Here is a 25,235-nt window from a genome sequence, read left to right as displayed (position 1 = left end):
ACTCAGGCACCGACAGAAAAGGCAGGGAAAGAAAACAAAAATAAACAGGGTTTCTTACCTGAGCTCAGCAGCTGAGAAGTCCAGAGTCAGCAGCACCCTTCTCAAAGATACTTCTCTTAACATAGAAAAACTAGTAAACTGGATGGGTTCGCTCTGAGGGTATGAAAGGCAGTTGGTCCATCACATCCGTAGACAGGCAGGGGAAGATCTGAGCTTTGACATACTATCAAAGATACATTAGCAGAGCACTACTACCCATACGCCAAAGTAAGGTAGTGTGTTGGCTGAGCATCTGCCTTATGAAGGCTTGACCTGTGAGCCCTGAAAAGAACAGCTCTGCTGAACCCTGCTCATTAAGAATCACCAAGCCATGTTAGACTTGCTGGTCTGGGAAAATAATTCTTGGTTGCAAGTATTACAGCTACATTCTATTCAGGGAACCCAAGAAAATGCTTCTCAACACCAGGCTTCTTGTGAGCATGCTCTGGTCATTCAAATAGAAAATACATGGCACCTATACCCCTAGAAATACCTCTAAGGTTGCTGCTGTTGAGTGCAAGTCGCATGGGCCTTATATACCCCACTAAACTAAAACACAGGCAAGTACTAATGCCCTCTCCAGTAAAGCACGAGAACAAAAAAACACTGACAATAAGCTGTCTCAAGAATGGACATGCCTCCAAGGAAATTGTTATTAATGTCTACCCTTTGCTTTCTTCAGCTGGCCATGATACTAGTGCATGCAATTGGTGCTGCACAAGGGATGCACACACTAGCCCTGAAGCTTGGCAGTTTCAACCACTGCCATCTTTTCAGAAGCAAGGTACGCTAAACTTTCTGCCTCATGTATCTGAGTGGCAGGACTTATGTGCTGGCACATATGGCAGGCAGTGGTTTTCAACAGGCTGTTTTCCCAAGCAGTCAAAAATACCCATGAGGGTCTTGGCACACAATTTGGTGGCCAAACTCTTTGATAGCTTAAGTGGTCTAGGCGTTGAATGCAGTAATCTTTTCATAGTGAAGAATTAAAAGAGTTAAAACAGAGTATCAAACTGTGTAAGCAGCAGAGATGGAGTGTCAGGCTAAGGGGTTAAGCATGCTCTACTGCTAGCATGTGCCAGGAAAGGGTACAAGCAAACATGATCAGGAGACTCTCAGAAAAAAAATAACTAAATTGAGAAGGATATCTGAAATTAGACAAAGAGAGGGAAAGAGACCAGTCTCCAACCTGAGATCAATTTAATATTCACCACTCTATAAAACAGGCAATTAAATGTAGTGTCCACTGGTGGGGAAGGGGAAAATTCTTAACATACAGTTAGGGGTAAAGAAGTGGAAGAGTTCTCTGAAAATGGAGATAAAAATGGCAAAGCTACCCTCTTCCTATATTCTTTAAGGTACAGGCCTTTGCTCCTCTGCAGATTTGAAATATTATGAATGGTATTACTATTCTCAATAGCATGAGATGAGAAAAAGACTCAAGCGCAGGAAACTTTATGAAGACCCAAGAGGTTTTGAAAGCAGTCAATGGATGCTTCTTCAGAGATAAATCACATTACTTAAGGCAGCAATGAAGAAGCAGAGGACAGCTTCACATGCAAGAATGATCTCCAATGAAGGGTGAAATCCCTTAATCCAAGTACACAACAGTAGCATGCTAGCATTTTTATTGGCATTCACTCACTAAGGTGGACCTAAAGGTTTTAACAGGACAAACGCCTAACAGTCAATGGGCCAAAAGACGCCACATTTATTTACTTGAGGTCTTAATGGTCAGTGAATTTAAAACATGGTTCACTGATAATGGAAAGACATCAAGACATGATGTCCAGAAGAAAAAAACATGGCTTCATTTCTCCCCCTAATGAATGGAAAACAATTAATATTTTCTTTTTTATCTAAAGTAGTCTCAGATGGCTTTCTGACTACAGAGAAACAGAGAATCATCAAAATGGATTTCTTACAGGCCAAATGACTTCATTTAGACAGCAGCCTTATCGGTAAATTTAGCTTGTGCGTTTGTGGAAACAGAGTTCGCCTCTTTTACAAAATGGTGAAGACAAAAAATACAAATATACATTTCAATTACACATTTCAGGCAGAAGCGTCTCAAATGAAAAAGGGCCACTTACTAAAAATTAGAAGTTGTAACAGCCAATTCTTAAGATGGATGAACCGTCTGAAACACAGCCAAGAAAGAAGAAAAGAAAGGACCTAGCCACCCCTACCTTAATGGGAATGCCTTTAACAGTATTACTGACTAGAAAACAATCCATAGCAGGGCTCCAAACACAGTGCCATGTGGGCGCTACACTACTGTGTAGTAGAGATACAAAATGAAATGAGACTGTCCCAGAAAAAAAATAAAAGATGCAACATGCTACTCTTTCTATGTAAATATACACAAAAATGCCATTTAGAGTGAATTTTAAATTTGCATGTGAAAAGTATAACCAAGTATAATACATCACAATGTAATTGACAATCTCAAAAAAAAAAAAAACAACTTACAACTGGCATTCTGTGCAAGTCAAGTAATTCCCGCACATGACCTCGTAGCATATTCTGGCACTTCCACATTTCATTCAAAGCTCTGATAAGAAGAAATAAAGTTAAGTCAGTAATGACTTACAGAAAGTGAGACTAAGGAAGAAAAGCAGAGTTATATTAACAATTTATTTGTAATTATAGATGCTCAGGTTTACTCACTACTGTAGTCCTCACTTCAGGAATGTTTGCTGCAGGTGGACTCCTGCATCTTCTCAGAGTTTCAGAGCTCATCCCCTTTCCCCTATATCAACTGTATGTCTCCCACCTGCTGGATGACTCCATGTCATACCAAAACGGAAGATATATGATCAGCCTGTTACCTTCTTCCCTCCCACCTATGGATCCTCCAGACTGAGAGGTAGGATGCTTGCTTGTCAGAAAAGGAAGGAAAATGATAGGCATAGTACTTCCTGTTGGTAGGCCTCTCCACCTCTGTATTCTGCTGCAGGCAGGGGGGTTTATTATTAGCAGAAAAAGGGAAGAAGGCACTAAAACCAAATTGAAGCAAGGGCAAGAAGGGGGGGGGGGGTCAAGTGGCTAGACTAGTGCAATACACCAATGCATGCCACTGAAGAGGGGAAGAAAAGAAGGAAAGCTGGACTGCAGCACTAACTATCCTATCCAATTATGATAAACTGGCAACTCTACTGGACTGTGTTCCTCATACAAATCACTGCTGCAATCATAACTTCAGAGACAGCTCTCAGTTTTCCTCTACTGTTTCTGGGTGGTTGGTGGAAGGGTGGATAACAGCAGCATGGCCTTTTAGGACTACCAAAGCAAACTCTGCTCCAGCTAGACACAATCACCACCTTGCAGAGCATGCAGAATGTGTGGACCAAAGACTAACTAGCTGCTTCCACAACGTCACAAGTGGAGACTCCTTTCAGGAAGGCTGCCATGGTAACTGTGGCCCTACTGCAGGAAGAGACATCTTACATTTCCTGGCAACTGCTTACAATTGAACTTCTCGCAGAAAACAGAATAGTTGTGTAAGAACTTACCATAACACATGCCCTCCTATGTTGAAGTATTCTTTACACGAGGGAGTTGCCTGCCCAGGTGACCCAATATCGGCCAGTATACCAAAGTCTTTTACTACTGAAAGGTACGTGATACTTCTTACGTAGGCAGGTATTGGACGTAGGCCATAAAAGTGATGTACAAGCGCACCATCCTCAGAACTGAAGCCCCAGGAGGAGAGAGAGTGCAAGGAATTGGAAATCAAGACATCCAAGAATCATGAGAAGTGGGAAAGGGAGGTGGGACAGAATATTACAACAAAGAAGAGGACATGTATCGTTATGGTAAGTTCTTACACAGCTATTCTATGTCCTTGTAATCATCTGTTGCAGTATTCTTTACAAAAGGGAGAGTACCAAAGCTCATGAAGAGACAGAGGTGGTGTTAGCCGATCAATTTTCCAGAAAGCCATGCAGAATGGCTCTGGCAAACCCAGCCTTAGATCTGGAGATGGAATCCAGCTTACATTGTTTGGTAAAGGTGTGGACAGAGGTCTAGGTAGCGGCCTCTAGGAAAGAACTGGTGTCTAGGCCCTTGAGAAAGGCACCAGAGGAGGCCACTGCCCTGGTGGAGTGAGCTTTGACCAACCAGGGTTTTCCCTTGACAGGCATAGTAGAAGGTAATGTCTTTTGAAATCCAGTTAGAAATGGTTTGTTTGGACAGAGGGAGCCCTGGAATGGAAAGAGGCAAACAGCTGGTCTGATTTCCTAATAGATTTAGTTTTGTGAAGGTTAAACCTGAGTTGTCTGTGCACATCAAGTGTGTGCAAAATCTACTCACTAGAGTTATGGGGAGAAGGGAAAAAGGTTGGTAGTTGGACAGCCTGGTTTAAAGACAACTCATTAACCACTTTGGGCATAAATGTGGGGTTGGTGTGACGGGAGACCCTGTCTTTGCGGAAAATCAGGAAGGGGGAGATGCCATCAGGACCTGGAGCTCAGAAACCATTCTGGCAGTGATTAGGGCTAACAGTAAGACTGTTTTCCAGGTGCAGTGTTTTAAGGAGGTAGAGGAGGTTGACTCAAAGAGTGCGAGGGTCAGCTTCTTTAGCACAAAGTTTAGGCCCCATGGAGGAGGCACAGGCCTTCTGGGAGGCCTAATGTGAAGAATGCCTTTGAGGAACTGTTTGGCCTCAAATCTAGAAGCTAAAGGAGGTGAAAGAGGCAGACGTGCAGAAATGACTGACAAATGTGCTTTTACATATCAATAAGCTAAGCCAGTATTGAACAACTCACACAGGATGTGCCCCCAGTTTGGAAGGAAGAAAATGAGCTAAAAAAAGAATTGTTTGATTTAATAGACATGGACAGATATATCAAGATCAATGAAGGAAATAGACTGCAGAAGGTTAATAAAACCCAAAAAGTCAGACGTCTGATAAAACAAATGAACACAGTAATTAGGACTGTTCATAGAGATCCATGCGATATAACAGAAGTAAACAGGATATATTACTGTGCAGCTAAATTAATAACTGAAAAAGTTCTGCCACAAAAACACAGGGTAGTGAGGGGAAAGAAAGGGGAGAACTCTAATACCATCATGGCAATACTGAATATAAAAAATTATAAAGCAATTAAGACAAGAAATGTCACTGTTAAAAGACTACAGAAAAGGGAATAGATCAACAAAAATACTAAAAAAGATGTAATAAAAGCAATGCGCAATATTAGAATAGATCAGGATCTATCATGCACTATCGCAAATAAACTAAAATTTTCAGCACAGGCAGAAAAACTTAGAAGATACCAAGATAAATATAAAAGAAAAGTGCAAAATAAGCAATTTATTGATAACCCAAAAAGGGTTTACAGAGAAATGGCTAATAAGGTAAAAGGAATTGAAAGACTGCCAAAAAAAGATGAAATACATACATTTTGGAGAAGTACCTATGAAGACCCTGTGGAACATAACAAAGATGCTAAATAGATAGAAAAAGTAAAATAAAGAATAAGAAGCTTAAAGGCACATAATATGAAATGGGATGAAGTGACAGCTAGAGAGATTGAAACAAAGTTAAGAAAGGCCTCTAACTGGAAAACCCCAAGCCCAGATTCAGTACCTAACTTCTGGTTAAAAGTATTAACATCTTTGCAAGAAGACTTAGCCATGAGTAAGAATTATTTATATGCGTACCCAGGAACAGACACCAACCTGGCCAACAGGAAAAACAAAGCTCCTACTTAAGAGTGAACCTGCAGGCTACCCTACAAATTATAGACCCACAACTTGCCTTCTGACGACGTACAAACTATACACGGGAATTGATGCTGACAGAGTATACAGTCACTTAGAAGAAAACTCAATTATGGCAGTAGAATAAAAGAAAGTCATATCGAACAAGGGGATCATTGGTTGTTAAAGTTACAGTGAAGAACTGTAAAAAGGGGAAGAATCAAGTACGGCATGGACTGACTACAAAAAAGCATTTGATAGTATCGCATATTCATGGATAAAGAGTACTTAAAAATGTATAAAATACGCCCCATACTGATCGACTACATTACAGTGACCATGAAACACTGACAGACAACGTTGCAATTAAGTCATGATAAAGGACAAACTGTTATCCTAGGCATAACAATTCAAAGGGGTATTCCAGGGTGACTCTCTTGTCACCGTTACTAATCTGCCTTGCCCTAGATCCATTAAGCTGTTTACTCAACAGCTTAGGCCATGTCTATAATCTGGCTCCTAGAAAACAACCAAGTGTAAAGACTTCTCACCTACTCTTTGTCGATGATTTAAACTGTATAGCTCAACAGATGAGGAACTGAAAGCATAACTGCAAGTTGTCAAAACTTTTTCAGATAATATAAGAATGTCATTTGGTCATGATAAATGTGCAAAAGCAACCTTTAAAGCAGGAAAACTGCAACACCAGGAGAACAACAGTTTGGGACAAGAATGGAATATAAAAGAACTTGAGCAAGGAGTGTATAAATATTTGGGAACTGATGAAGGATCAGCAATAAAACACGAACAAATGTGAATAAAACTTAGTAAGGAATACTTCAAAAGAGTTAAATTAATCCTGAAAACAGCACTGACATCTTGGAACAAAAATCCAAGGTATACACCAATTTGCTCTTTGTCCTAACTTACAGTTTTGGAGTGAATGACTGGCTCCAAAACATTATGGATAGATTTGATAATATAACAAGAAGGATGCTTCATGCTCAGCAAATGATTTATAAAAATCAGTGCATACCAAGATTATGTATTCCCCGTTCTGAAGGAAGGATGGGCCTCCTTGAAATTGATTACATGTATAGATCTGCAATTGTGGGACTCCACACACATTTGCTGACCTCACAAGACCAAAAAGTAGTAAACGTTTTGAAACATGAGGAGAATAAATCTAAGATGACTTCTCTGCTTAATCTAGCAGAAGCTTATCGCGTCAAGCAGGAATGGAAATCAAACCAGAAGTAGATAAAAATCAGGCAGCAACTGAATGTGCAAAAAAAAAACAAAAGAAAGAATATAAGGTGAAGGGTCAGATGAGAAGGCAAGGAATGTGGAAAAAGTATAAATAAAGTTGCAAGTATAGAAAAAGTACAGTTTTGTACCTACCATAAATGTAGATGTCCGATAGGTATGCATCTGCAGTCATCACATATGGGTTGTCCTGCCTCAGGCAGCCCTTCGGTCGGCCGGATTCCAAAGTCCAGGTCCGGCGTCGGCTGATGTCGCACATTCCCCGACGTCAGAGCGCCTGGGGTATAAAAGTATCAGCCGACGCCATCTTCCTCAGTTTTTCCTGCCCCAGATGCCAGGTGCCCTCTAAGGAAGGCTAAATTTGGAGAGATGCATTTTAAAAAATCCAAACATGCACAGTAATATAAAAACAAATACACCATAATAGATCCCCCCCCAGCTAGCTATAAGAGGGGTAAGTACCCAAGAATACCACAGAGGGGAAAGGAGGGAGGGTAAACCTGACTGCAGATGCATACCTATCGGACATCTACATTTATGGTAGGTACAAAACTGTACTATGTCCTTCAAGGATGCATCTGCAGTCATCACATATGGGTAGAGTACCATAGCCAATCTGGGGGTGGAGGAACTAAGTAAAGGATGGTGTAGCTAAAATACCCTGCAGGACTGCCGTAGCAAAGCCTGCTCTGGATCTGGAATATAAAGGTAAATTGTAATGCTTGGCAAATGTATGCACGGAGCTCCATGTGGCAGCTTCTAAAATGTCCTTGGTAGCCACCCCTCTTAAGAAGGCTGTGGAGGTGGCTGTGGCTCTCGTGGAATGAGGTCTAATGTTAGCTGGCACAGTTTTTCCATGAAAGGAGTAACAAAAATGAATGCAATTCCCTATCCATTTTGAAATTGTCTGTTTGGAAATTGCTTTTCCTTGTGCACCAGCAGCATATGCTACCAACAGCTGGTCAGATTTTTTGTAACTTTTAGTTCTGTCCAAGTAGTAGCGCAACTGCCTGTGTATGTCCAGGGTGTGCAGAAATGTCTCCCCTTTGTTTTGTGGATTTGGAAAGAAGGTAGGCAAGTGAATAGCTTGGTTTAATGAAACCCTGGATACCACCTTTGGCATAAATGTAGGATTGGTTCTCAATGAAACTCTGTCCTGATGAAAAATAAGGAATGGCTGTACTGCCATCAGGGCCTGTAACTCAGATACTCTTCTTGCTGAGGTTATGGCCAGAAGGAAGGCAGTCTTCCATGACAGGTACTGTAGATCTGCAGATGCTGCTGGTTCAAAGGGAGGCAGCGTTAGTTTTTCCAACATGAAGTTAAGGTCCCAAGCAGGTAGAGGTGGTTTCCTTGGGGGTTTGATGTTTTTGATTCCTCTTAGAAACTGTCTTAGGAGAGGATGAGAGAAGACAGGTGGATCAGTATTGTACTCTGCTGAAATTGCTGAAGCATGAATTTTAATGGAAAAATAAGACAGACCATTGTGGAACATTTCTGCCAAATATTCCAGGATATGTGCCATGCTCATCACTGTCGCATCTAGGCCCTTTGTGGTGTTCCAAATGAGAAATCTTTTCCATTTTGCTGAATATGCCTTTCTTGTGGAAGGCCGGCGAGCTTCCATAATAATATCCTTCACTCTCTGGGATAGCTTATCCTGAGGAGGAGGCAAGGTATTTTCCAGGCTGTTAGATGCAATGTTTTTAGGTTGGAATGCAGAGTTTTGTAATTTAGCTGTGTCAGTAGTAGTGGCCATAGAGGAAGAGGCCATGGTTTTGTACGTGACATGCTCTTTAGCAGTGGGTACCAGTGCTGTCTTGGCCAGTCCGGAGCTATGAGAATCACTTTTGGCTGCTCGGTCCTGATCTTCAGTAACACCTTGGTCACTAATGGAAGAGGTGGAAATGCATACACTGTTAAAATTCTCCAGCTGAAAGAGAGGGCGTCCACTTTACACGCTTGTGAGTGGTATGTCCTTGAGCAGAACTTCTTCAGTTGATGATTGTGGGAGGAGGCAAATAGATCTATGTCCGGCCTTCCCCATGATTGTGTTGTCTGTAGAAAAATGTCTGGGTGCAGCATCCATTTGTGTGCATTCATGATATTTCTGCTTAAGCTGTCCGCCAGTATATTGTCTTTCCCTGGCACAAACTGGGATCGCAGCTGTATATTGAGTTTCAAGGAAAGATCCCATAAATTCATTTCCAGTCTGCAAAGAGGGTAGGAATGGGTGCCTCCTTGCTTGTTTATGTACCACATAACTGTGGTGTTGTCTGTCCTTATTAGTAGGTGGCCTTGATGCAGAAAGAGTTTGAAGGCCTCGATAGCATGTATCACTGCTAGCATTTCTTTTTGATTTATGTGCATGTGTAGCTCCTTTTGTGAACCCTGTCCTTGAATACATCTGCCCTCCATGTGTGCTCCCCAACCTTGGTCTTTAGTGTCCGTTGTAATAGTTTGGGTGGCTTTTGGCTTTGTGAAGGGCAGCCCCCTGTTGGACTGGCTGGCCTGAGCCCACCACAGAAATTCCTTTTGGAGGCACGGAATGAGTGGGATCAAAGTTTCTAAGCTGTGACTGTGCCGAGTCCACAAACTCCTTAGGTACCACTGTAGTTTTCTCATATGCAGCCTTGCTTGTGGGATCAAAAGAATGCAGGATGCCATGTAACCCAGGGCCTGCAGGATTTTCCTTGCAGTCAGCTGAGTTTGTCTTGTCAGATTCTTGAAGTAATCCGGTAGTTGTCTTTGTTTTTCTTCTGTGAGAAAGGCCATTTGGGTGATTGTGTCCAGATCCGCACCCAGAAAAGTTATTCTTTGGGATGGAACAAGTCTTGATTTGTGCATGTTGACTGTATATCCCAAGGCCTGCAGAAGGTGGATGGCATAATTTAAGTCCTTTACCAAAGTTTGTTGGCTGTCCGCTTGTATAAAGCAGTCGTCCAGATATGGGTATATTTGAATCCCCTGAAGTCTGCAGTGTGCAATTACTGATGCCAGGCATTTCGTGAATACTCTGGGCGCAGTAGATAAGCCAAAGGACAATGCTGAGAATTGATAATGCTCTGACCCTGCAAGAAATCTGAGGTGTCTTCTGCAACTTTTTCTGATAGGGACATGCAGGTATGCCTCCTTGAGGTCTAGAGTCACCAGCAAAGACCCCTTGCCCAGCATGGGAAGGAGTTGCTGTAGAGTCAGCATTTTGAATTTTGGCACAATGAGATAAGTATTCAGTGCAGACAAGTCAAGAATAGGTCTCCATTGATTTTCTTTTCTTGGAACAAGGAATAGTCTGGAATAAAATCCTTGGCCTTCTTCTGAAAGAGGAACTTTTTCTATAGCTTTAATTTGTATTAAGTTGGAGATTTGTTTCAAAGCCTCTGCCCTTTGATTTGGTGGCAGGTCTGGCATGCCTTTTCTTTTTGGCAATGTGTGGAAATGGAATCTGTATCCGTTGTCTATTATTTGCAGTGTCCATTTGTCCCTTGTAATGCTGTGCCAATTTTTTGAGAATAAAGAAAGCTTTCCGCCCAAAGGTGCTTCTAATTGAGCCCTGGTTGGCGGAGTCAAAGCAAAGTCATTGAGTCTGTCCTTGTGCAGCAGTTGTAGGTCCTGCACTACCTCTCTGGTTTGGAGGCTGCCATTGACGGCCTCTGTAGGAGCCCCTAGCTTGCCCTCTACCTCTGGCACGCCTGTTCCTGCCTCTCTGAAATCTTTCTGTGTCCGGAAAGGACCAATTCTTGGTAGGCCAATTTCTGCTGAATCTTGGTGGTTGGACTTGAAGAAAATCCTTAACTGTTTGTACAGATTTCGCCTTTTCCTCAAATTTCTTTAAGACCTCTTGAGCAGTAGAACCAAATAATTTTTGCTTTTCCAGTGGAGCATCCAGAAGCTTAGTTTTAACATGGTCTGGCAGAGATTGTTCCTTCAGCCAAGCATGCCTACATATGACTGCACCTGTCATTGCTGACCTACATGAAGCTTCCAATGCATCATAACCACACTGCAAGAAATGGTTGCTAACCTGCTGGGAGTTATGTACCAGATCCTGTAGGGATTTGCGATCAAGGGGTTCAGAAGAAGACAGTTTCTTATGCAATTCATCTAACAAATACTCTTGGTACTGTATCGTATGAAATTGACAATTTAATGCCCTCATGGAAAGTATACACTTTTTTACCCCATCTCTCTAAAGCCCTGGACTCCTTTTCAGAGGGGAGTGGGTTTTTAGTAGTGGCAGCTGCAACCCCCTTAGGGCCCTGGGAAATAGTTTCTGGATCAGCAGAGTGGGCCTTGTAAAGAAAATTATGTGAGTCCGGGACCCTGTAATACCTATCGGGCTTAACAGGGGCCAGAGGCAGAGTGTCAGGGGTTATACTAGACTCAGAGTACACATCATCAATGACATTCAAAACAGGATGAACAGCCAAAGGTCTATGCTGAGGTAAATGTAGAAAGGTTCTTAATCTTTTCCTGGAATCGGAAAATCCCTGGCCCTGCCATTTGAAATGCTCTCTCATAGAGTGAAGGGTCTCCCCAAAGGATAGCTCTTCAGGAGGGGAGGCTGAGGGGATAGAATACTCTGCATTCGAATCCTCGTAGGCCGAAAAGGCCTCCTCCTGGTAGTCCAAGTGAACAGAGCCATCAGAGGCCTCCTCTGAGGAGTGGGGATCAGAGGGCTCAACCCTGGGCCTTTTGTCTAGAGGGGGTTGAGAGCCCCTGTCCGGATGGGGCTGAGAGCCCCTGATTAAAGAGAAGGTCCTCTGCCAAGGTTAGGATCTGTGAACTAGAAGTGGGTCCCTGAGGAATAACCCTGGGAGGCATAGTTGTTGTGTGTTTAGCAGCTTTAGCCCTGGTGAATGCCTTAATAGACATGGATGCAGGAGGCCTGGCTGCACCACGTGCTGGTGTAGCTTTGTCTACAGGAATGGTGTCGGAAGCTTCCAAGACACCAGTTTCTGAAGGAAATTCAATAACAGACTCGGCAGGGGCTTCCGGGGCCGAGGTTGTCGGTTGAGCGGTTTCCGGGTTCGGAAGTACCAAGGACTCTGTATCAGCAGAGACCGAGACACTCGCGGTAGGCCTAGCAGCGGTTTCAGCCGAAACCGCGGCCCGCGTGTGTCGGTCCTTGTCTTTCCGTTTCTTAGTTAAATGTGAAGTCGGGGTCTCCGATGGCATTTTATATGAAAAACTAGCCCCAAAAAACTCCTCTGCGAACTCCGACCGACGTCTAAGAGTGCGTCGGTTGAAGGAAGCACAGGCTGAACAGGCCGAGACATTGTGGTCTGGGCCTAAGCAGGGGAGGCAGTAAGAGTGGAAATCCTTATGAGGTATTTGTTTCCCACAAGTTAAACAATTATTAACTTTATCTGACATCGGCTGAGGCAAGAAAGAGTCCCCAACGGGGTACTTAGCTTTTGAAGTCTTCGGTTTAGCTGAATCACAGGAGCTGGCCGACCGGCACTTGCGAACTGCTTCTGCTTCGGGCACCACGCGGCAAAAAAGACTGAGGAAGATAGCGTCGGCTGATACTTTTATACCCCAGGTGCTCTGACGTCGGGGAATGTGCGACATCAGCCGACGCCGGACCCAGACTTTGGAATCCGGCCGACCGAAGGGCTGCCTGAGGCAGGACAACCCATATGTGATGACTGCAGATGCATCCTTGAAGGACATCTTCTGGAAAAACCTCAAGTTGATCAGGAACGAACACAGGCGTGGTTAAGGAGAGGCAAATTCAAACCAAGAGATGAAAGGTTAATACTGGTGGTTCAAGATAGTGGGCTGCGTACAAGCTGTTTTATAAAGTCCACTGAACATGTGGGAGAAACAGACAAATGTAGATTTTGTAAAACCGAATTTGAAACAGTAGCACACCTCATTGCTGGCTGTGACATACTAATGGCAGAAGGACTGTATACTGAAAGGCATAATAATGTGGCGAGACTGTTGCACTAGGGATTGTGCAAACATTATGGTATTGAAGTGGCTGAAAAACACTGGAAACATGAGCCACAAAACATCATAGAAAATGAAGAAGTCTACATCACTTGGGATCATCCATTACAAACAGATCAAAAGATAGATGCTAAAAAAACTGGATATAGTGGTCCAAGAAAAGAAATCAGCAGCAGCATTGATCATTGAAATCACCACACCCAGTGACTACAGTGTCTTGCGTACAGAGAGATACAAAGTCATAAAATATCAGGATCTACAGGCAGAAACAAGAGCAATGTGGAAGAAAGATACCCAGACAGTTCCAATAGTAGTAGGAGCAACAGGTCTTATTAAAAAAAAAAAATCTACAGTCATATTTAGATATGTTACCAACACGTGTAACTCCTTATGAGCTGCAGAAGATGTCATTACTGGGCACATTGCGGGTGCTGGAAAGAAAACTAGTGGCTGACATCAAAGATTGAAATAATACTAATTTCACGAACTTTAATCATACTTTGACTTAGGAATGGGGTCCATTCCCATAATGGTATTAGAAACCCAAAAGACTTGGAGAAATTAAAAGTATGAAAGAATCAAAGGAGATCCACAGCTAGTGGGTCCAGATTACAAGAAAAGGACACCACAGTGAAAATATTTTCCATTTGGAGAGGTAAGATTTCCTACTACTTTCCCATCCTCCTGCCGGACTTGAAACACATCCTCTGAGAAAAGGTATCTAAAAGGTATGAAGACCATCACCCACAGACTCCGCTGTAGATCTGCAAAGTATGGGTTGGTGAGAGAGACGTTGTGAGTATCCATTCTGTGAGGGAACTTGTGATGACTGTCCTTGGTTAGGTGCAGGAGAAGGGGGAACCAATGCTGTGTTGCCCAAATAGTGTGTCACCAGCAAGATTTCTGGCTTGTTCTGCTGAATCTTCAGCAAGACTTTCGGAATGAGCGGAAGGGGAGGGAATGCATAAAGAAACTGCCCCTTCCAGGATATTGACAGCGTGTCCACTTTCCATGTCAGGGGGTGAGGTTCCCTGGCACAAAATTTTGAAAGCTGTCTGTTCATAGGGGGGAGCAAACAAGTCAATCTGAGGAATACCCCACTGGTGGACTATGTCCAGAAACACATCCCTGAGAAGCATCCCTTTCATGGGTCTGTGTTGTGGATCTGCTCAAGGTGTCTGCCACAGAGTTCTGTTTGGAGGGGATATAAACTGCCTGCAGAGAAATCTGAAGTTGGAGGGCTAGTTTCCAAACCTGTAAAGCTAGTCTGCACAGCAGGTATGACTTGGTCCCCCATGGTTCTTCACATACCAGAGAAGTCATGTTGTCTGTGTAGATCCTCAACTGACCTGGGTTGAAAAGTGTTTGAAAGGACTGAAGGTGTAGAATAAATGCCTTCATTTCTTTTACATTTATGTGATCTTTTACCTGAGAGGGAGACCACTGCCCTGGTACAGTATGGGGACCCAACACAGCCCTCCACCCTGTAGCCGAAGCATCTGTGTAGATGTCTTGAGTTGGGGCCAGGGGGGTGGATGGGAAGTCCTGAATTGAGGGACATTTGCTGGATCAACCACAGCAGCTCCTTCAAGTAAAGTAGGAGTGGAACTTGGAATTCCAGAGGGTGGGCGTACTGTGTCCAAATAGACTTCAGGAACCAATGAAACTTCCTCACGTGAAGCCTTGCCGGAGGCAGCGCAGGAATGGTGGAATCCATCATCCAAGGATTCTGATAAATTGTTTTGCTGACAAAAAGTGCATGGGAAGGAGGTTTGAGAAGGTCTGGCAGAGCTCCTGGGCCTTCTGAGATGGAAGAAACACCATCATTCTGTCTATTTGGAATCTGCACCCCAAAAAGACATGGCCTTGAGAAGGGGTGACAGCAGATTTTTTTTTTAATTCGATTGTGAATCCTAACTGTTGCAGGATGCTAATGACTGGGGGGACGTTCCTGTGCAGATCCTCTGGGTTGTTTGCCTGAAGCAGGAGGTCGGTACAGGTAAGGAGTAATTTGAATGGCTTGGAGTCTGCAGTACGCAACTACTGGGGCTAAGCATTTTGTGAAAACTCTTGAGGCTGTAGAAAGACAAAGGGCAAGGGCGAGAAAGAACATCTGAAAATGCCAGGATGCCACACAGAAACAAAGAAATTTCCTGAATTTGGGATGAATGGGAATGTGCAGGTAGGCGTCCTTGATGTCTATGGATACCAGACAGGCCTGTGAGAGGATTAGAGGAAACCATATCTGAAGGGTTAGCATTTTGAAGCAGGGCACCTTTAGTAAAGTGGTGAGGAAGGAGAGACTTGGGATGTGGGTACTAGGAACATGCGGGAGTAGAAGCTTGTTCCTTTTTGGTGTGTAGGCACTGGTTGACTAGTTCCCTGTTCCATCAGGTCTGCCAGTATCTGTGAAAACAAGGGGGACCTGTTCTGCAGGTAGCTGTGGGATACCCCCTGAAGGGAGGAACCATGTGCCATGTGTTTTATGGTATACAAGACCCATGCATCTTGTGTGATGGCTTCGCAGGCTGGAAAAGATAGGGAGAGATGCAGGAAAAGAGGAGTGGAGCAGGGAAGTCCTGAGAAGTCAGGAAGAACCTACTCTGTCAGGAAAAGGCTGCTTGGGCAGCTGGGTAGAGGAGGGAGCTGAGTCGTAATGAACTTTCTTACTCCCCTTGAAGGGCTTACATTGGGAGGGGCAGGTTTGCCTGTGGACAAACACCTGCTTGGAGTGGTATATCCTGCGGAACTTTGGGACAGGTGAGACTAGGATGTGTTTGAGATCTTTTAATTCTTTAGTCTTTTCTTGCAGAGATTTGAAAGATTAGCTGAGGCCTGACCAAATAATGGGTAATTGTGAGGAGGATCATCCACCTTGATGTCCTCAGGGAGAGGTTGAAGCCTTAACCATGCAAACCTTTCTCAACATTGAGAGGCAGCTGTCCTTGAGGTTACCTCCACAGTATCACAGCTGCATTTAACTGAGTGATGGGCCACCTGTGAGGATGCAGCAATCAGGGAAGAGGCCAACACCTTATTTTCTGAATCCAGCATGTCCGAGACAATTTTAGATAGTTATGACCTATGTTCCAGGGAATACTTGGTCATACTGAGTTTGATAATTCCAAGCCCTAATGACTAGGGTAGCCTAAGTGTGCACTTTTTCCCCAACTTCTCTAGCTGCCTGCTGTCTTTGTCTAAGGGAAGGAGAAAAGTGGAAGGAAGGGACCTCAAAGCTTTGTCTGGGGCCACAGAAATGACTGAAGGGTCAGCAACAGGGGGGCTTAGAGGAAGTTGCAGTCTTCAGGAACTTTAAAGTATCTGTCCAGCTTCTTAGGAGCCGGAGGCTGGGAGTCTGGATGTTGGGACTTGCAGGCAAAGGATCCAAAAAGGCAGGGATAACCTCAGAAGGGCTGGGGGTTCCATCTGGAGTAGGTTGTAGTACTTGTTCTGAACATCACACATTTGAGAGCTGTACCGCATAAAGTTGTCACTCAATTTTATCAAGGTTTCTCCAAAAGAAATTTCCTCCAAAGGAAAGTCTTTTCCATTAGATTCTTCCTCAAGGGAGGCACAGTCTAATGGTGAGGGAATCTGAGAGAAGTAGGCCAAGGAGCCACTGTCATCTTCATAAGAAAGTTAATCCTCTGAGTTAGGTTGTTGTTTGATCCTTTTTTGGGGAGAGGTAGCCAGGACAAGGAAGAAGCAGGGGGATCCAGTAGTAGGCCTCAAGGACATGAAAGCCTTGAATAATCCTTGGGCAAAATTTTGCTACTCCTTCTGGGGACTCGAAGAGGGGCGACATGCTTAGTTTTTTGTTTTTTCTTAGCAGGCACGTCCACCCAATCTAATGTTGAGGGTTCGGACATAGGCCTGCATTCAAGTAGGTCCAAATCGACTTCTTCGCTCACAAGGATTTGAGTGATTTCCCCTAGGACCTTCCAACAGAAAAAGCCTTGGTTCCTCCTGGATATCTGTACAAGATGCCTGTGTGGCCTCTCTGGATGTGCTGTCTGGGTCAAAGGCAGCCTGCAAAACTGGTTTGGCCAGAGGATTCTCAAGTTTCCAGGCTACTATGCGCCTTGGGAGAGACGTCCGCAGGGAGAGACACAGCTGAAGCTTCAGGCCAGGGCCTTTTGGCCTTCGGGAAGAACCATGCATCTTATTTGTCAAGGATATTTAGGCGTTGCTTTGCTAAATAAATTGCGTGGAGGAAAGCCTGTTCCGAAGAGTCTCGGGGAATGAATGACTGGCAGATAGAACAGTTCTTATGGTCATGGTTGGGGCCAAGACAAAAAAGACACAGAGTGACCATCTCTGTGGGGAATCTGTCTTACAGAATCATATTTCTCTTTCCTGGATGACATTAACTTAAGGGAGAAGGCATTCAGCAGCAAAAGGTTCTCCAAAAGAGCACTTAACTTTTAGGATAAACATGATTTGGGCAGAGGAGAGACATCCTGGACTGGCAATGCGACTAGTGGCAAAGACGTTCTGAGCATGGTGCATGCATACGTCACTTTTATGACCTATGTCCGATAGCTGCCTACGTGAGATGTGCCATACACCTTTCAGTAGTAAAAGACCTTGGTATACTGGCAGACTTCAGGTTGCCTGAGTGGCCAATACTGCAACAAATGAACAGAAGAACATCAAGAATTCTCTTCCAAGATGGCTTACTTTGAGATGGCCAACCCTGTCTTGTTTTCTGAGGAGGCCACAAAGATCTAATCTTTCTTTCAGTAGTCCTTTGTCCTATCCACACAGTACCTTAATTGTGAACGTTTGGGGAAAAAAGAATACAGGATCCTTTCCCATTTGTTCTGTGGTATTGGAAAGAATAATGTAATGTGGAAGGTATGACTCTGACCACTTCTACCATTACCTTTGTCATAAAGGTAGACTGGTGTCCAAGGTAACACTGTCTGAAAGGAAGACTAAAATTGACTCAATGCACCAGAAGGCTTGAAATTCAGATACACTCCTGGCAGAAGTGACCATCAACAAGAAAACTGCCTTCCATGACAGAAATTTAATGTGTGTGAACCTACTGGTTCAAGTGAAGAAAAGGTCAACTTTTCTAGCATAAAGTTCAGGTCCCATGGCAGTACAACTCAACTATACAGCACCCCTTTCAGAAACCTTTTTACTACTCTTCTAGGAGGTAAGATCATACACAGCTAGGTATGCCACTACGGCAGATGGAAGTATATGGTAAGCCTACATGAAACAGTTCTGTCAAGCATCCTAAGACCTTTAGTACCTTTGCTTCAGCAAGTATAACCTCCCTCCTTAGGCATAAATAGACCCCTTTTTCATTTTTGACAGATATGATTTTCTAGGGGTGGCCTCCCTCATTACAGAGCATATATCCTCAGTCAGATAGTGACCAAACAATAATAATATTAAATCTTCCAGGCTGCTAGATTTGAGGATCTTGATCACCAAGTGAATTAAGATGACTGTACTGTACTAATAGGTACACTCAAATGGGCAGAATCAATAGGTCTTCCCTGGTCATAAACCTGAAATGAGCGAACCAGAGCTGCCTAGGCTGAAGAAGTACTACATGGATTATCTCTGGTTGCTCCTCCTGTATTTCTTGGAAAGCTTTGGAATTGTTCATAGGTGGAAAGGAGTACAGAAACTTGCCCTTCCATCAAATGCAGAATGCATCTACTTCCCCAAGCTTTTGGCTGTGGAATTCTGAAAAAAAAATCTGATTCAAAAGTTCTCATGAAAGACAAAAATATCTATCTCTAGCATTCCACATATCTGTGCCATATACAAGACTACCAGCCTGTGCACTGAACTGCGAATGCTGTATAATTGACCAACAATCCCCGAAAACACAAAATGTCGAAAACACCGATCAGCGATTTTTTCCCCCAGGGCTAAAAAATCACTGATCAGTTAAAAAATAAAAATGAAAACAAAATCACTAGGGAAAAAAATGGCTGTTCCGTGCTTTCGGTATTTTGCCACTTTGTGTAATGACATCTGACTAAACACCCTTCCCAATTCATTGTGTTCACTAACATGATAGAGAGGCGTTGAGGACTATGGGCAACTCCCATGTGAAGGCCAACCTGCACAGCGAATAAATGTGTTTCTCCATGTTTGCTGATGTACCACAAGGTCATGGTGTTGTCAATCAAAATCTGCAGTTTTTTTTTGAATCCTTACAGGCATAAATACTCAGAGCATAATGAACTGCTAGCATCACTTTCATGTTTATATGAGGCTTGACCTTTGAAACAGTCCAATCAAGGGTGACGGAACCATAGGGCAAGGAGCAGCAAGCCTCCCCCAAAACGCACACACCTTAAATAAAATCATAAGCTGTGCCCCCAGCTCCTGGCTCAGATTAAATAAAAAAAACAAAAAACAAAAAAAAAACACAAAGAAATGCTATGCCTGCCCCTTCACAAAAGGGACACCAGACTTTCTTCTTCTGAGAAAGAAAAAGAGAGTGTGTGTGCGTGCGTGTGTGTGCGTGTGTGTGTGTGTGTTTTCTGCGAGTTTTCACCAGTGTGTGTAAGGTAAAGTGCGTGTGTGTGCATGCAAGTCTGCATGTGTGTATACCACTGTGCGAGTACATTTGTGCAAGTGTACTAGACTATGACTGTGTATGCATGAGTGCGCATCAGGTTCAGACTCCTACATAAGGGAGGTAGTTCCAGAGAGTATAATTTTTTAAAAATTTTTGAAGAATGTTTCAGAGGTATATTTCTCAACCTCTTAGCATAAAAAATCTGGAGAATGCCTAAACTAATGTGGGGACAAATGACCAAAAATAGGGACAGGCTAAATACTGCTCATATAAACTTAAAAAGTTGGAAGAATAACAGGATTTGTGTTAGCATGTACTTTATGAAGGATAGGACGTCTGAAACTCAAATGTATGTCTTTAGTGACTTCGATCCTCAGTGAAGTGCCATAAAACCAGAAATTTTATAAGGAACGTACCAAAAATATGAGGCAAAAATCTGGACATTCTGTGAAACTCTGGACAGTTGAGAGGTATAATGCCAAGGTAATATGTTAGAATGAAGAAAATTCTCTCTCTACATGCAATTTTATTGTACCTGTGCTGCAAAATCAGCAGCAGTTTAACTTCTCTGAAAAACAGCATGCAGACAGATACCTTTCATCATTCTAACATACAACCTTCAGAGCTATTCAGGGAAAATATTAAGGGTCCGAATGGAGAGAAGTCAGCAAGCAAAGGAGAGTGCATTGCTGAAATTGAATTCATCCTCAAGTATTAGTGAGTACCTTCAGGAGGTGGACCCTGATTTTCACAAAATCTCAAGATGACACTGATAAATAGACTGTATTTTATATAGCATATATCATGGACAGAAGTATATCAAAAATTAAAAAAAAAAAAAAAAAAAAAAAAAAAAAAAGGGCTGGGTGCACAAGACCCAGGATAAAAAAGTGCCCAATCCCAGTAAGTGCAGTGGTGCCGGGACTGGAAAAAAATGAGTGTAGAATCCGCAAATACAGAAACATTCTTACAATGGAGATAGGCTAGGCCCAAGGGGAGGGTGGCCCCATTGCAGAAGGAAGTAGAAGTCCACAAAATAACAAAAACTGAAAGGCCAAAGAAAAGCCATAAAGGATAATAGAGTGGACTACTGAGAATAATAAAGAATAATGTATTGTTATTAAGCAAAAAGCTCCGAATTTCCAGATACAAGATATTCAAATAGATTAAGATAGAAATTAAAGTAATGAAAAATACTTCGACAAGAAAAACGGTTAGAAGCCTCAAATAAAAATTTAGGCTCCTTAATACAACAGATTTGTGAAAAACATTCTATTAGACCAAGAAACTTTGATCTGTTGGAAAAAGAAGCATATGAGGAAGTGCAAAAATATAAACAAAACCTAGAGATTTTTGAAAAGTATAAAAAAAAGTACGGACATGGGAAAGAAAGAGATTTGATATGGTGCAATAATTGCTCAAAGTTGAAAGCCAAATTAGTCAATACAAAAAAGGCAGCCCCAAAGATATTCTACAAGAAATATAGGCAATGGCATCCAGATATGGAAAATTTCACAATAAAGAAATTAGTATAACAAATAGGGAATATAAAAAAAGACTAGTACAGTAGAAGTTAAAAAAACAGAAGCTGAAGTTAAGGAATGCCTCCAAAGTGAAGGATTTGGTGTAGAAGGTCTAACACAGGTTACATCACAGCATGATGGAATGAGTCCACAAAGTAAGGAGAAACAGGAAGATCAGGAGACATCTGAAGAAGAAATATGGATATGGGAAAGAAAAACAGATTTAATATGGTGTAATATTTATGCAAAGGAGAAAGCAAAACTATTCAATACAATAATAAAAATAGACTGCCAATCATTTGCGGACCGAAGTTCCGCTGTGGTGACCCCTAACCGGGAAAAGCTGAAAAGACAAACAATAAGGGCAGCACCAAAGATATTTGAAGAGAAATAGAGGCAAAGGAATATGGACATGGAAAACTTCACAATACAAAAACAAGAAGACAAATGGGAAAAGTAGAAAAGATTAGTAATGGAGATGTTACAGAAATAGAAATTGAGGTTACAGAGTACCTGCAAAGTGAAGGATTCAGTGTACAAAATCTAACTCAAAAGACCACAGCAGGATAGAGCATTACACATCCAGATTAAGGAGAAACCAGTAGAATGGGAAGCAACCGGTCAGCTGCCATATGAAGATATTTTGGAGCCATTTATTGACTGGGAAAGTCCGACTAGGACAGAGCTATTTTTCAGCAGAGGCCCGGGGAGGAACGCTCCGGACGCATGTCTTTGGATTGTGGGAGGAAACCCACGCAAATGCAGGAAGAGCATGCAAACTCCACACAGAAGGCGCCCCCAGCCAAGAATCGAACCGGAGAACCTCTTGCTGTAAAGAGAGAACATTAACCGCTGCACCATTGCGCTGCTCCCTACAAGATGCTACAAAACTTTCAACAGAATACCTGCAGAAAATGGAGAACAAAAAAAATGTGCCCTCAGTTTAGAAGAAAATGAGCTAAGAGAAGGGATGCTTGATTTAAAAGAGATAGCTATACTAAGATCAAAGAAAGAAGTAGACTGAAGGTGGTCAATAAAACCCAAAAAGTCAGAAGTTTGATAAAACAAATGAACACAGTAATTAGGACTGTCCACAAAGATCCATGCAATATAACAGAAGTAAACATGATAAATTACTGTGCAGCTAAATTAATAACAGAAAATTCTACCACAAGAACATAGGGTAGTAAGGAAAAGGAAGGGGAGAAATCAAACACCATCATGGAAATATCAAATAGAGAAAACTATAAAACAGTTCAGATAAGAAGTGTCACTGTTAGAGGAGTACAGAAGAGGGAACAGATCAACAAAAATACTCAGAAAGATAGAGGTGATGAAAGCAATGTGCAATATTATAACGGAACAGGATCTATCATGCACTACTGCAAACAAACTAAAAATATCAGCACAGCCAGATAAACTCAGAAGATACAGATCAATATAAACAAAAAGTACAAAATAAGCAATTTACTGATGACCCCAAAAAGTTTTGCAAAGAATTGGGAAACAAGGTAAAAGGAATTAAAAGATCACCCAAAAATGAAATAAATAAATTTTGGAGAAGTATTTATGAAGATCCTGTGGAACATAAAGATGCTAAATGCATAGAAGCAAAAGAAAGCATAAGAAGTTCCAAGGTACAGGATAGCGAACTGGATGAAGTAACAGCCAGAAAGATTGAAACAAAGTTAAGAAAATCCACTAACTGGAAAACACCAGGCCAAGACGCAGTACCAAACTTCTGGTTAAAAGTATTAACATCTTTACTCGAAAATTTAGCCACGAGTAAGAACTATTTACGTGTGCACCCTGCACAGACACCAACCTGGCTAACAAGAAAAATAATATTCCGACTTAACATTGCACCTGCAAGCTACCCTAAAAATTACAGACCAATAACTTGCCTTTCAACTACATATAAACTAGACACCGGAATTGATGCTGGCAGTTTATAGTCATTTATAAGAAAACTCAATTACGGCAATAGAATAAAAGGAAAATAAAAGAAAATCATATGGAACAAAGGATCATCTGTTGCTAAATAAAGTCATAATGGAGAACTATAAAAAGGGGAAGAATCTAAATATGGCAAGGACTAACTACAAAAAAGCATTTGATAGTATCCTACATTCATGGATAAAATAGTACTTAAAAATGTAAAAGATACATCCCTATACTGATCAACTAAATTACAGTGACCATGAAAGAGTGACACACCACTACGCAATTAAGCCGTGATGAAGGGCAAATTATTATTCCAGGGATAAAAATCTAAAGGGGGATATTCAGGGTGGCTCCCTGTCACCTCTGCTATTCTTTCTTGTCTTTAACCCATTAAACTCTCTACTTAACAGATTAGGCCATGGCTATAACTTGGGTCCAAGAAAAAACAAAGTGTAAACACGTCTCAACTTCTCTTTGTTGATGATTTAAAATGGTATAGTTCATCAGATGAGGAAATGAAAGCACAAAGTACAGTTGTGTACACTTACCATAAATGTAGATGTTCAAGTGTATTCACTGTTGCAGTCATCACATTTTTGTTATTCCTGCCAGAGTAGCCCCTCAGTCGGCCAGAATACCAGAGGCTTGGTATTTCTGCGTGGGTTGCTGTCACTCCAGAACTGGCGTCAGGTCATCAGTAGTACAACAAAAGGCAGCCGACGCCATTATTTTTCTTGCCCTGTCAGGAGCCCCGAATAGGGAGCTAGGTTATGGTGGAAGACCACCACCAGTAGAAAGTAAATACCAAAAATTCCTCGTAAGAAGACAGAAAGAGAGATAGAGTGACAGACAAGGGGGATGGAGGGCGGGAAACCAGGACTGCAACAGCGAATATACTCGGACATCTACATTTATAGTAAGTGTACACAATTGTACTATCTTCTTCATTTTTCACTGTTGCAGTCATCACACTTGGGTTGATTCCCAAAGCTGAAGGAAAGGGTGGAGGCAGTCAAGAAGACTGGGGCTGGCTAGGATGCCATGCAAGACTGTAGAGGCAAAGCCTGCCCTGGATTTGTAGAAGATTGGCAGGTGGTAATGCTTGGTGAAAGTATGAACAGAAGTCCATGTTGCAGCCTCCAGAATGTCCCTGGAGGGAACTCCTCTGAGGAAAGCTGCAGAAAGTACAGTTTTGTACCTACCATAAATGTAGATGTCCGAGTACTAATACAGCTGCAGTAATCACAGATGGGTTCTCTGCCGTCAGGCGGGTCCTCGGTCGGCCGAATTCCAAAGTCTTGGTCCGGCGTCGGTTGTCGTCGCTCTCTTCCCTGACGTCAGTGCGACAGGGGTATATAAGACACAGCCGACGCCATATTCTTCAGTCTTTTCTTGCCCCAGATGTCAGGTGCCCCCAGAAGGAAGGCAATACATAAATTATATATATTTATATATATATATATATATATATATATATATATATATATATTCAAGCAATGCAACGTAATGAAAAAACAGTAGTTGCAAGCAAATACATCATAGAAGGATAACCCCAAATTAGGTTGCAAGAGAAGGTGTTAGCCACTAGTCCTTTACCAAGAGGGGAAGGAGGGAGGGAAACCTGTACTGCAGCCGTATTAGCACTCGAACATCTACATTTATGGTAGGTACAAAACTGTACTATGTTCATCGTGCATACAGCTGCAGTAATCACAGATGGGTAGAATCCCAAAGCTACGCACAGGGTGGTAGGCACTAGGTGGAACTGGGATGAGCCAGAATGCCCTGCAACACTGCAGTGGCAAAGCCTGCTCTAGTTTTGGAATATAAAGGCAGATGGTAGTGTTTTGTGAAGGTATGCACAGAACTCCAAGTGGCTGCCTCCAAAATATCTTTGGTAGGAACTCCTCTGAGGAAGGCTGTAGAGGTAGCTGTGGCCCTGGTGGAGTGTGATCTGATGCCTGTGGGGACAGATTTTCCATGATAGGAGTAACAAAACCGTATGCAGTGGCCTATCCATTTTGAAATTGTCTGTTTGGTAACTGGCTTTCCTGGAGCTCCTACAGCATAAGACTCAAAAAGTTGTTCTGATTTTCTGAAAGGCTTTGTTCTGTCCAAATAGTAGCGTAGCTGTCTATGGATGTCTAAGGAGTGTAGCAGCCTTTCCCCTTTGTTTTGAGGATTAGGGTAAAAGGTAGGTAAGTGTATGGCTTGATTTAAAGCTACCCTGGATACTACTTTAG

General features: G+C 42.5%; 1 protein-coding gene across 3 annotated transcripts in view; it reads right to left on the bottom strand.

The window, feature by feature from the left end:
* Positions 1–25,235, bottom strand: part of PDS5A (PDS5 cohesin associated factor A) — a 4,482,835-nt gene that overhangs the window by 3,190,773 nt on the left and 1,266,827 nt on the right. For all 3 annotated transcript variants that reach the window (XM_044062931.1, XM_044062930.1, XM_044062932.1), the window contains exon 14: positions 2,512–2,593. In XM_044062931.1, coding sequence (XP_043918866.1) covers positions 2,512–2,593 — 82 coding nt within the window. The remainder of the gene's footprint in view (positions 1–2,511; positions 2,594–25,235) is intronic.

Source organism: Protopterus annectens, chromosome 2.part1 (assembly GCF_019279795.1).
Source record: "Protopterus annectens isolate FY-2018-M chromosome 2.part1, PAN1.0, whole genome shotgun sequence".
NCBI classification, from domain to species: domain Eukaryota; kingdom Metazoa; phylum Chordata; order Ceratodontiformes; family Protopteridae; genus Protopterus; species Protopterus annectens.
Note: the sequence above shows the minus strand (reverse complement) of the source record. Positions and strands in the feature narration are given on the sequence as shown.